The following is a 13,765-nucleotide window of genomic DNA, read 5'->3' on the forward strand; positions in this document are numbered from 1 at the left end:
CACAAGCAAGCCTCCAGCCTCTCTTAGCAAAAGGCCTCCCCCTCAGAGCCTTTCCCCCATTTCAGAGCTAGCACCCTGCTGGGCTTTGACAACAAATAAATGAATACACAAGGCCCTAACATAATTAGCCATCTTTTCAGGTAGAGAGAGGTGGGTGGGGGAGGAGGAGTTGGGAGAATACTTAGTGTAAATTGGCTTCACTTCTGAAGTTGATGCTGGCACACAGCATCTGAGGGCACTTATTTTAAATAGAGCCTCATGAAGTGAGTTTTGGAGATGCCCCTTTGTGAATCCCGACATTGTGGATATCAGAATATCCATGTGGACTCAGCCAAGTCATCAGTAGAGATTTTGCATCTGTAATCCAAAGACTGGACTTCCTAGTCCACATGAAAGAGGCCGTGGCTTAGACATGGTGGGCATAGAACCCAGGGACATTTACTTCTTTTAAAGGAAAATTTTAACAAAGAGCCAAAGAAAAGGAAATAGAGAATAATACTTTTTGGCCCCAAGGAGGCATTTCAGATGGACTGACTCAGGGACAGCCGGAACAATAATCCTGGGAACCGCCACAAAGAAAGTCACCAGGCTCTAGTGCCACACATCTGGATCTTAATGGAACCACGGTTTACGTGGAAGGATACAGTTTGCTGCTATCATTAATGGGATAACTTAATTGATCTGTCTCTATGGCTGAGGGTGTAGACTAGAGATTTATTATGGAGGGAAAAGATCTGCATTGCTGCTTTTTATTTTTTCAACAAGGATTCTGCCACTGACCTCTAAAGGAGACTAACCTTTTCAAAACAGACCTACACATTTTTAACATAATTTAGAGCTAGGTTTTTGTTATTGCTGCTGCTGAGAGGCTGCGGGGTTTATCACAACATGGCTTCAGTAACCTTCTTTCAAAAACAAAGATGAAAAACAAAAGACTGAAACTAAAACCTGCCCGTTCCACTCCTTTTCCAGGCAGGGGATTCGGATGTAACCTTTCAAGTGCCTTTGGAGTTCAATCTGTTAGAAAAATGTATGAAACAAAATTAGAATAGGAAAAGGCGTGTGTATGACTCAGGCTTATCCCAGTGTCTCTGTCACAGGATTTCCCTGTGTTTCTGAAAACCTTGAGAAAGTGACAGAAGTTCCTGTTTTTCTTTTTCTTTTTTGTTTTAAACCTTTTTTTTTTAAAAAAAAATAAGGGTGGCGCGCGCGAACACACACACACACTCACACACACACACACACACACACACACACACACACACACACACAGTCTTCCGGGTTCCCCATGAATCAGACAGGTTTCTTGGAGGTCCTCAGCCCAATGCAAAGCACTGCCCCGACGTATCCCCGCTCCTCTGTACACAAAGGTCTCCAGGAAAACCCCAAACTTGTTGCGGGCCGCCGGAGCCCCTGGCCGCGCGCCCGCCCGTCCCACCGCTCCGCCTGTCCCCGTCCAGGTCCCCCGGGCATCTCCCCGCCCGCCGCCTCCTTCCGAAACCGGGTCACCGCCCCGCGCGCTCGGCGCAGGCCCGGGGAGCGCGGCCGCCTCACCTGCTTGCGGTAGGGCGTCCTGCAGCCGCCGGCGGCGCCGGGGTGGCCGCTGCCGCTGGGGAAGATCATCGCGGGCGCGGGGAGCGGAGCTGAGGCTACGCGGGCCGCGGGGCTCCGGGAACTCCCTCTGTCGCCTGTCCGGGCCGGCGGAGGGAGGATGCGGCCGGGGGACTGGCTCGCGGCTCCCGCCCTAAAAGTGCGGCGCGACGCGCGCGGCCGGCGACTCTCGAGCAGCTCCGGGGGCCGCCGCCCTGCGTGCCATGGAGCGGAGTTCGCGCGCGGTGCCGGCGGCAGCGGACGAGCAGCGCCGCCGCGTCCCCACCTCCCGCCGCCTCAACCACCGCCCCGAGAGCGCGCCGGCCGGGGGCGGGGAAGCGGCCGCGCACCGCCTAGTGCCGCGCCCAGCCCTCCCGCGCCTCCCGCCCGGCCGCGCCCGCTCCCCCCGGCCTCGGCCTCCCCGGCTGGGGCGGCAACCCGGGCTGCGCGGCGCCCCCATCCCGCGCCATGGTTGGCTCTGGCGCCCCGCGTGCCGCACATTCCTGGGAGCAGCCACCCCAGGCCCTTGGACTAGGCGTCGCCGCGGCTTCGCGCCCCACTTGGCTGCCCCCTTTTAAGGGCATCGCTTCGGGAACCGCTGGAACACCTGGATCTGAAACCAGCGGCCCGCCTTTTTTATCATCTTCCACAGCAGCCCCTGGTCCCCGAAAAGACGCGGATGTTTGTTACTCCCACTTCCAGGTCCAGATCAACCTCCCGGGACACCTCTCTGTCCCCCAGTTTTTCACATGCTACATTTTTTGTAAAGCAAAAGGGTTTTTTTTTGCTTGTTTGTTTGTTTGTTTGATTGTTTGTTTTTTCTTTTTCTTTCTCTTTCCAGTCCCTCACCCAAATACGCCCGGGAAAGTTTTCAATCTCCTTCTTGTGCCACAGAGGAAGAGTTTTCCTTCAAGGCAACAGTATCGAAAAGGCAATGACAACCTTGTAAGCCATTCGAGGAGACCTGTCCTTCTTAGAAAAGACTGAAATAGGAATCCGTCTTCAACTTAGTTATTAAAAAGACAGGGCAAGAAAGGGACAAAGACAGGAGTGATTTCCTTTGTTCTCTAGTGGAAAAAAAAAAATAAAAACTGGCTTCTCCTGCAGCCCTTTCGCAGTTACTCTGGGTGTAGCAGGCTTTGAACATGTGTGATGTGGAGGCCTCGGAGGTGGTCAGTGACAAGCAAACCATTTCTGGATAGGGTTACCGGGGCTAGTTGCCATCTTTAAATTGGCGACGGGGTCCCTGGTGAGTAGTCCTGAATTCTGGGATTACAGCCACGGTACACAGACACAGGTCTTCCTTGGCTCCTAACATCTTCCTGGAAAGACCCATCTGCTATGATAATGAAAAATCCCAGCTTGTCTAACAAGAGAAGGAACTCAAACTTCTGGCTGTCACCATGATGCAGTGAATGTTAACTTTCTAGCAAAAAAAAAAAAAAAAAAAAAAAAAAAAAAGTGTAGCCATTCAGAGGCTTTTCTGAAAACAGAAAGTTGAAAAATATACTTCCCAGAAATCCTGCTGGTGATTTAGCTGCTTCAAAAGCCCCCAGAGTTCCAGCAAGAGCAACAAGGACAGTGAGTCTCCACCAACTGAAAGCAGACACACCCAAAACGTACACACAATCCTAATTCTTTACACTTAAAAATGAATAAGAGCAAAGGATAGGGTACTAGGTATACAAAGGGCAAGTAAAAATGTTGTGGATAAAATTCACAGGATATCTGCCCCTTCAAGTTTTTAAAGATTACAGCACAACCAGACCCCAAGGCAGTGGAAACCCCAAAACTGTTTTCTTCTACCCCATGCTTTCAATTGTTTGGCCTGACCTGCTGTCTCCCCTCATTATGACCCAGCACAAATAGAGTAGACACTTTTAGTTCCAACTGTTCAAGTCGAAGATGCCTTTTCCTGAGGACTCAAGACACACCCTGCCCCCTGCACCATTACCCAGTCATCTATCGAAAAAGCCAGTGTACAACCTCAGTTGTCCTGACTGGTCTCTTAGGAAACCGCAATCAAAATCACAGAAGAACAGCTTTAATTTCTTTATGGCTTTCCTCTCAAGTCATGATGCACTTGCTCGGTAGCGACCCGCTGGATTCTGTGCTATTCCAAAATGCTAACACAGGACTGGATGTCTGGTAATAGTTCTCTACAGATAAGAAAATGGTAAATGGTAAGAAATTTTATAGAGACAACAAAATAAAAAATTCTAATACTAGTAAAATGTACAACAAAATTCTGAAAGAGCATTAAAAGGACCGATTTTAAGACTTTATAAAAAAAACTAAGAATTAATATGCTGTTTATAGTTTCACATGAACTGCTTTAAAAGAGAAAACATAGACCTGTGGTTTTGGCTTTAAAAAAAAAAAAAAAAGTAAACCTGGGTTCAGAAGTCCCAAATGTTAAGCAGAGCTAGTCTCTTACCTAGAAAGCATTATACAGAGAAGAAAAGATTGATAATCCATCCTCAAAATAGGATTACCGAAACCCAAACATTCAAACTAAAGGGAAATGACAGGACGATGAAACTCTGTATGCAATATATAAATCAATCACAGATAATCCATGAGCAATTAAAGGGATGGAGTCTACTGTGGTCCATCTAGACAGGTCCACTTTCATTGTTGTTAATTTTGAAAAAGACTTATTTTTAAACAGAAACTAAAGGAACTGGCCAGAGAGCCTACAAGCTGCTCAGCACCGTGGAGTCTTGTCCTCTTTGCAGGGAAAGACAGAAGCCTATGTACCTCTCTCTTCCCTCCCCCCCCCAACTCCCCATTCTTAGGTGAAGCTGTGGGAACCTGACCCAGGAGCAGCCACTCTACAGACTGGCCAGTGACCTCTGATCTGGGTGGGATTGAAAACAGGACCTCACCAGGCTGAGTCTCACCCTTGGGAATTTGATTCACAAAACTCCAAGGGCTAAACCAGCTAGGAAAGGGACAGAAACAACAAGAGTTGCCCGGGGGGTAGAGAGGAGGCCACAACAGGCCAAAACCATATGGGAGCCGAGCTCATGAGGAAGCGGAAGCTCCGAGTAAACAGGAAGCTGACTGGCAGCAGGCAGGAGAACAGCAGAGCAGACACCAGGAGCCCTGAGCACTTGGTGAGGAGAGATAGAGGGTGCTGCCGTCCCTAGAGAGGTTTGGGCTCTTCAGAATAGCAGCAGCCCTCAGACACTGTGTATATACTTAAGCCCCAACCCTGGTTAGATGAGCTGCCAGAGTTTCTTGCCTCATTTAGCGCAAGAGAAAAAACAAAGGCAGAGCCAAGCAAGCCTGACTCCATATTTGAGTTTCCCCTCTTCCTTCCCCGTATGATCTGGGGCAAGCTGGTTGCATCCTGTATTGTCTTCACAGCCAGTGGTAGATCAGAAAGGTTCCAGACTCAATCAACGGCAGCTATTCGTGTTGTCTTTCAGGTTCTATGGTAGAGGAGGGCAGTCTAACGTCTAGTGCATGTACAGTGAGTGTGGAAGGCCATCAAAGAACAGAAAGGAGGGGTACATTGGTACTCCAAGCAAGTAACAAGCATATCTGGCTAAGGGGAGGACATTTTCAATAGCTATTTGTTGAATGGCTGAATGAACATGCTCTCTAAGGCTATCTAACCGCCTATAATAGCAACAAGGAAAGAAAACAATTTGATGGAGGGTCTGTTTTGAGAGCTTAGATACATTGAAGAGTTTTCTCTAATGTTCTCCAGCCTCCTTTTCAGAAACCATGTATTAGAACAGAGCCATTTCATGAGTAGGAATACTGAGCTGTAACCATGATCATTCTGTGGGGCAGGCAAAGTATACACACAAGGATAATAACAATGGAGCAGCAGGACAAGCAGAAGCCTGTGTGCTAGTAGGGGAGATGAGACATAGGTAATGATGCCTTCTGTGATCGCAAAGGGCTTGTACTACTGGAATGTAAGGCTTTAGATGACTTTCATCCTTCAAAAACAATCTTAGAACAAGAGCACACATGGAGGGACCCATGGCTCCAGCTGCATATGTAGCAGAGGATGGCATTGTCGGGCCCTTGGTTCTGGGAAGACTCAATGCCTTTCAGTGTAGTAGAATGTCAGGATGGGGAGTTTGGAGGGAGTGGGTGGGGGAGTGGGGGAGCACCCTCATAGAATCTGGGAAGGGGATGGGAGGGGGCTTCTAGAGGAAAAATTAGGAAAAGAGATAGCATTTGCAATGTAAATTTTAAAATTCACTAAAAGAAAGAAAGTAAAAACAAGACTGTTTTTTCACGTTTCATTTTCATAAGGACCCTCTGAGGGTAGAGGCTTAAGGAGTGACAAGGTAAGAAAAACCAACTCAGCTACCACTGGGGGGTCCTAAGGAGTGCCAGAGCAGTGTTAAAAGTTGAAACCTGGGTACAAAGACTGAATCCTGCACTCTCTCAAGATCTGTAAGGTTGCATCTCAAGTTCCCAGGCAAGTACCTATCTGTAACCCCTGCCACAGTGATGCAGTGACTTCAGTGGTCCCTGGGCGAGCCTGTAATGTGCTGTGGGAGTCCACAGCCAGCGAGATCAATACAGGATCTAACATGGGTGTGGGAGTCTCTGCTACATAAATGTTTTGTTCCGAAGGAAGCACTGTGCAGAAGACCTGGAAACCAGACCTAACAGACAGAGGGTGGAAATGTGGGATAGTTAAAGCTGGGAAAGGGCCAATCCCCAAGGATTCTTCTCATGAAACATTCTAATATCCACACTATTAAACCTCTTCTAAAAGAGGAACATTAGCCAGGCAGTGGTGGCGCTGGCCTTAATCCCAACACTCAGGAGGCAGACGCAGCTGGATCTGGGAGTTCAAGGCCAACACGTTCTACAGAGTTCCAGGACTGCCAGGGCTACACAGAGGGAACTATCTGGGATTGGGGTGGGGGAGTGGGACATTTGAGTGAAGTTACTAAAAGCTAAAACAAACAAGCAACAACAAGAAAATAAAAAATAAAATCCAGTGGGGCTGAGGGATTGCAAGTTTACAGTGAGCTCACCCCCCAGCATTCACATGAAACATAACCCCAAGGCTGGGGAGGCAGAAACCTGCAGATCCCTAGACTTGATGGCCACCCCAGTCTAGCCTAATCGGTGAGATCCAAGCAGATGAGAGGCCCTGCTTCAAAAGATGTGACCTGTGATGATTCCCAAAGTCTTCTGGACTCCACACACATGCATCTACATCAACAAATACACACACGCACACACACCAGGACAAAGGCAGTATATAGAAAGTATGGTAGTGGAGCTGACTTTTGAAAGGCTAACCAACAAGATGAGAAATAGTACTCTACAAGTGAAAGCTGGTCTATAGTGGTTTCTGTCCTGTGCTGCATACTGGAACAGCAAAAGGACCCTGTTTATTTAGGTCAAATTGAACACAGAAAGGAAGGATAAAAACTCTTTCAACATTGTTCCAAATCACAACCTTTATCGCATAAAATGTAACAGTACAGCATTGGTTAGTATAAGTAGTTCACATGGGGGGAAAAATCACATCTAAGAGTTGTTTAAAAGCTCACAAAATTTCTGACTGACTCCTAGCAAAACAGAAGCAAAAATATGAGGTCAACAAATTCTCTATGTTTCCAGTTTTATAGGAAACATTTAAGAAAGTACCCTATCTCTGAAATAGAACATTATCTAGTATGCACTGTTTCCCTTTTTATTAAAAAAAAAAGTTGCAAATCTCATTCCAGACTTCAAGGCTCCCTAGATATGTACAAAATCACACATATAAAAATGAAACCACTATAATAAAATAAAACTGTAGCTGGAAGTCTAGAATACATACGGAGCACCATAAACGTAGCCTCATGCTGATGACTCTTAGGAGAAGCCATGCTTGAATTGCTCTTAAATCTCTCCTAATGAGGAATGCAGAAGACACGAGTTTTGCACAAATGCAGCTTGTCTGCATGGATGAGTAACTAATAATAGCTGTCATTTACTGTGTCATTCCACACAAACATATTAAACACACAACACACACCAGAATGCCGGTCGGTCTCTTTTAACCCAAAGTCACAGATCTAACCCACAGGGCAAGTAGGGCTTAAAGTTGGATCTCTTACATTCTCACACAAAATGTGATGTCTTATTGTCACTTATTAATGAAGACTCTCATGCGCCCCTCCACATGCATAAAAACACACACACACACACACACACACACACACACACACACACACTGCTAGGATGTAGTGTAAGCCATAGTTCAGCCACAAATTAAGAGGAGACAACCAATACTCTGCAGTATGCATACTGTTCACCAGATTAAACCAACACATGCATCTTCAATTTAGGATATATTCAAATTACATTGAGCCTTTGGAGGTTGAGAAGATCTGGATGGTAAACTTCTACTCAGTAGACTATTGGGCAAACCTCCTACCGTTATGATACACATTGAATGGTCCAGATATAAAGTCCTAGATCTTACTTTACTGATGGTTGCTAAGGTAGACTCTTTTGCAGCCATTTTAATTTAGGGAAACAGTTGGAAGGAAGGAATTGTGAAAGAGGCATGAAGGACTATCTTCTACAGCGTAGCAAGATATTAAGAAATTTCTAGAATTCTGAAATAAAATTAGCACCATACTTTCCTTTAAAAAGCAATATAAGACCTATTTGAGGTAATTTGATTATAATATTATAAGTCAAATCAACCAAAAACTTAACTATTTAGGACATTTATTTCTATAAAAATGCTTCAAATTTATTAAAAGTTGTGGTAAATAATGTTGACATAGTTACTACTCTTTTCCTGAAAAGTTAATAAAAATTAAAAGCTCACTTAAATTTCTGGTATTAAAAACTCTAAAAAGATAATCTTCCCATTTTTAAAAAATATAAAAACAGCTTAGTCTTTCTAAAAGAAAACATAACAAAAATTTTTATATAGACAAAATAAAACTCGTATAGTTTGTACTGAAATGGATTTGTAACCATAGCTCAGATTCTACAGAAAAAAGCTGTCACTTATTTGAGTAACTGGGATAAGGAAAAAGCCATTCCCAAACAGTTCGTGTTGCTGTCATCCTGAATTACCCCGGTGGAAACTCTTCTACCTTCCACTCCCTGGCTGTGGAAATCTAGCATTGGAACCACGGGACTAAGCGGGGGACTATAAAAATATAAGAGTCTATTTTCAGACCCTTCCAGATAACTCAAGAGCATTCCCATAAATTGTTAAAAACTCACGGGTTAGGGATAAAAGCTATGCCTATTGGGTAATCCCTGAAATCAGTTTACCTGGGGAGCTAGAAGTAAGATAATCATGTGCGCATGTGTGAACTGGAGTAAGAATAACAGCTGGGGAGAGGAAGGCTGGAAACCTGCTAACTGCACCCTCCTCTGGGCTACAGCATCTTCAAAGGGAGAGTATTTAGGAAAATGGACAGAGTCTTTTCAAAACTAAAGCCAAAATCTTTAAAGGATGGAAAACAAAATTAGTTCAAACCTGGAATAACCACCTCCTTTCCATGAGTAAAATTCAATTAGGTGAGTGACAACTTTGACAGTGCACAGCAAACTGTACCTGAGACAAACAAATCCCATGTCAGCTGAGAGAACATAACAAGGTTGTTAGAACACAATGCTAAAATGTCGGGGCAGGTCCCTAACAGATGTTTAGCCCAAAGCATGAAATAACAAACAAACAAACAAAAAACAATAGCAAAAGAAAACCAATAAAAAGTTTCTTGTCTCTTCAGTTGCTAAGATCATTATTAGACTTGGTGTATTTCACCTGAAGAGAAACATGCTAGAATAATTAATGTCGCCCTTTATGGAAATGAGAATGAAGAAAAGTTTCTCATTCTTCACTGAATTATAAAGTTCAAGAATAAATAGAATTACAAGTGGATTTCCACTCAGTTGAATATGTATGAAGGCAAACTTTCCAACGTTAGGATATGTAGCTGAGAACCCTGAAATAGCATACCTAAGGAGCTTACACAGACTCCCCACCCTGAGTGTTTTTAAGAAGGACAAGTTCTGGGTTACCTAACACATTTAACACATGGGGTGTACTGACGACAGACCTGTGGCGAATCGATACTCCCAAGGCGAAGAGAAGGCAAATGAGGAAATTCCAGGGTTGTCATGACAACATGGCTGATCATGACATCAGCAATTCCTAATTCCAAACTATAAGGACACTCCTAGAACACTCAAGCTGTACTAAGCACATACCCGCCCCTGAACATACCTTCATCCAACCCCCAACCTTACCTTAAGTACTGTGGCAGAAAGAATGATATGTAAACCACAGGGTTATTATAGAAATCCAGACTCTCAGACGACATTAGAATGTTTTACTATCACTCTCTGTCCCTCTCTCCCGCTGTCTCTCTCTCACACTCACTCATAGATATAGCTACAACACATGCATTAACACATTACCACATGTAAAAACCACTCCACTTAACAACTCAGATATAGGTTCTTTACGCAACTTCCTAAAAGTTATGAAGGCAAAAATACAGAATTTCAAGGCCATAGGAAAATTGCATGAGGGTCAGTCCCTGTGTCCAGCAGATACAATAACCATCCCACAAATATTTTAAAAAATAATAAAGATAGGATTATTTTATTATTTATGTATTTTTTGGTGGGAGAGACATGTGCACGTCCACATGTAGACATCAGAGGACAACTTTAGAAACTGGTCCTCTCCTTTCACATTGTGGGTCCTGAGGAGGCCATCAGGCTTCGTGACAAGCATCTTTATCTTTTGAGCCACCATGCTAGTCCCCCACAAACACTTCAATAATTGAGTGAACACTGTTCTTTCTCCTGGGACACGCTGGCCAATGATAAATTTCTTCTGCCTCTCTATACTTGCCCACATTTAGAACAAACTTCTCGGTTACATAGCCTCTGGAACCATCAATCCTATTCCAGGGTCAGAATCTATGTCCTCTGGAGACTGATAGTAAATTCTTCTGTGTTCTAGAGTCCTAAAAAGTGGGTGTAGCCATCTTTGTGGGGCCTCCTAAACCTTATTAGATTGCTCAGGTAATATATAGAACCTCTGATGGTTTACTTAACATACAGTCCAGCATCTAAGAGGTTTTGTTGTCTGCATGAATGGCAAGTTAAATACATACCTACCTACCTACCTACCTACATACATACACATACATATATAAATACATAAATAAATGGCATCATGACTGTTTTATATTGCTATTCAAGATTATAAAAACCTAAGTTAGAGCTAAATGTCAAAAAAAGGGGGATCCAAATTTAAAGAATATATTTTACAAATATTTTTACAGAAAATCTTCATTTAATTTGCAGATTATTTGAGATTTAAAGAGAGATTTTAGCAATGCTGTGTTTTGTATCTTTATGTGACATTTTAAAAATGATTTTTTTTTGTAATTATGTGCACATGAAAACAGGTGCCCACACAATCCAGAATAGGATATTGGGTCCTTTGTAGTTGGAGTTATAGGTGGTTGTGAGCTAGGAATCAAATGTGGGTCCTCTGGGAAATGCTCTTAACCGCTGAACCATCTGTCTGGGTCCTGTATGTGACTTTGAAGAAAATGAAATTCCATGACAAAATGGCCTCTCTTGACCTTAACTGTTAAAAGTAAAAAAAAAAAAAAAAAAAAAAAAAAAAAAAAAAAAACTTCTTACTTTACTTTTTGGATCAAAAGAAAGAAGTGTCTTTCTCTGTCACCAGTGTCCTATAACTATTTAGATATCAATTCTACATCGTGTAATCTAACATATTACTGATTATAAATGCCCAAAGTTACTAAGACACTACCATTTTTAAAAGGTGGACAACAGTAATTATAAGACATCATAAATGATAACGGGTACTAATTTCAAAGAGCTTGCTATTTGAAGAACGAGTCTTAGTATCAACAGCGCACAGGTGTTGAGTGCACAGTGTGCAAATGGACAGACGTGTCCTTTCCATTCACAATCCACCTTTAGTTCTGGAAAAAAATAAAAGAACATTTTGTCAAACATCCCTTTTAAACCTTCCTAGGAACTATGAGCACAGAAAAGATGAAATCACAGTCTTTCTAAAGAGGAAGATGACAGCAGGAACAGTCACTGGACATCAAGACGAGAAAGTTTCACCTACTGTCTCCAAGAGCAGGCTAAGCCATCTCTCTCTTCAGCCATTTCTTTACCATCATAGCCAGGGATGTATGCAATGCTTACGCATTGCAGACATTGATATAACAAGAAAGGTTAAAGGAAGATGGACTGAAATCTGTAAGTCCTTTTCCAGCCTTTCTGCATTTCTCGCCATGAGTGCTTCTAAAAGTATCGATGTCGGATGTAGCCTGAGATAGTCAGACGTAGCCTGAGATATACCCATCAGGGGTGGCAGTTCCAAGTCTTCCTGGGGCTTTAGATTAGAAAAGCAACTGTGGCATAATCAGGTTAAGTTAGACAAGTCTGCAACAGCTTCCTTAAAATTGAGAGGTGACATCAAGGTGGATGAAAAGCAATCACTTCCCAGGCAAGACAAGTCAGTTAGAGGTAGAGATGTGACCGACTGCTTTGTCCTTGGATCAGCAACTCTGCAAGGGCTCGTGTTTTTAGGAACTGACTGGTCCGTTCGCAGTTCTTCCCCAGCCTCACACAGCTCACCCTGTCACCTCACTGCTGTGACTGACAAGGAAAGCAAAAGCCAATTGGTTTTAGCCAACACTTTGGGGTTACCTATAAATTTCACTTACCTGTCAACTCTCCCTTATTATGAATGAAAATCATCATTTGTCTTAATCCTAAAAATCATCTTCACACCTAACACAAGATAGGCACCAAGCACTTAACTCAGGACTGGGTACCCATGCAGTATTCAAGTGCAAGTTCATTAATAAGTAAAGCAACAACCGAATGGTACACCCTAAAGACTCGCAAGTCCAAGCTAAGGATGTGGCTCCCTGGTCATAAGGATGTGGCTCCCCGGTGGAGGCTTGTCTAGTCATCTGTTTAAAAGCCTCCACAATTAAAGTATCTTTACCTGATAGGAGCAGACAAACAGTTGGCTCCATGAAAATGTCTGTGAGGCTGACCCTCAAGGACTTGCAGTCAGCTCAGGTGGATCTATTCTTAGCGCTGTTATATATAGGAAGTGACCACCCGGAGGGTGGTTTTCTTTCAAATAACTACTTTAACTGCCTTTCCTTTTTTCTCAAATATTCTCATCAGAAAAAAGAAAATGAGAAAACCCATTTAAAAGGTCGAGATGTGTAATTATTTCAGGGCTAACAGGGCCTCCGTTAGGAAACACTGTTGAAGGAGGTGAGGAAAGAGAGAGGATTCAGCTAAATTCCATAACTGATGTCCACCCCTCCCCCTATTTCTGAGTCAGAAGTAACTAAGTAACTGTGATTCTTACTGACTCCTTTTCCTTCCTTCCCCTTTTTCCCATTCCATGCCCCAGGCTATATAACCACTAGCTTCTGTTTTCTCCTGTGATTATTTATGCTGTGGGCTTATTTATGCTGTGTTCCCCCCAGCCAGCCCTTGTCCCTTCCCAATGTTGTTTTCTAAGGTTCCCAAACTGTTTTTTGTTGTCTCTGACCACATCATTCTGCTTCCTAAAACACTCACCTGAAAACTGCAGCACTCCATGCTGATTCCTCTGCCCCTTCACCTCCATTTCAGCTACTCCTCATGCTTTGGCTGCTCCTTTGATTCGATTTCAGCTACTCCTCATGCTCTGGATGCCCATGAATAGTTCATGCTTTGGCTGCTCCTTTAATTCGATTTCAGCTACTCCTCATGCTCTGGATGCCATAGGCTTGCTCTTTCCTGGTTCTGAGCTTGGCCAGGAAACAGGCTCTCTTCTTCCATCGGCTGTTTCAGACTTGTCCTTTCTCTAACCTGACCTGATCACACATTTGCTTTTCTAATCTAAAGACCTCCGGAAAGAGTTAGAACTGCCACCCCGGGTCCTGTAGATGGATGGGGCTCTGTAAGAGCTGTAAGATGGGATTCTCTTGAGTCCTGGGAAAGGGGTGGGTGTATCTCAGGCTATGTCTGCCACTGATAGATTTCAAAGCACTCATAGCAGGGGAAATGAAGTAGAGCTGGACAAAGGCTTACACACTCATCCCTCTCTGTTTACTCCGTGGAAATCACAGCTTGCAGTCTGCCCCCCCTGAGCTGTTCC

General features: G+C 43.8%; 1 protein-coding gene across 5 annotated transcripts in view; it reads right to left on the reverse strand.

The window, feature by feature from the left end:
- The window catches only part of RBMS1 (RNA binding motif single stranded interacting protein 1), a 207,644-nt gene that overhangs the window by 125,027 nt on the left and 68,852 nt on the right, over positions 1–13,765 (reverse strand). For 2 of the 5 annotated variants that reach the window (XM_080927911.1, XM_080927908.1), the window contains exon 1: positions 1,555–1,868. The exons of the other annotated variants lie outside the window; for them this stretch is intronic. In XM_080927911.1, the coding sequence (XP_080784037.1) occupies positions 1,555–1,623 (69 nt within the window). In that variant the 5' untranslated portion in view covers positions 1,624–1,868. Of the gene's footprint in view, positions 1–1,554; positions 1,869–13,765 lie in introns of those variants that run through there. 5 annotated transcript variants of the gene reach the window in all.

The sequence above is a fragment of the Micromys minutus genome, assembly GCF_963924665.1.
Source record: "Micromys minutus genome assembly, chromosome: 13".
Classification (NCBI taxonomy): domain Eukaryota; kingdom Metazoa; phylum Chordata; class Mammalia; order Rodentia; family Muridae; genus Micromys; species Micromys minutus.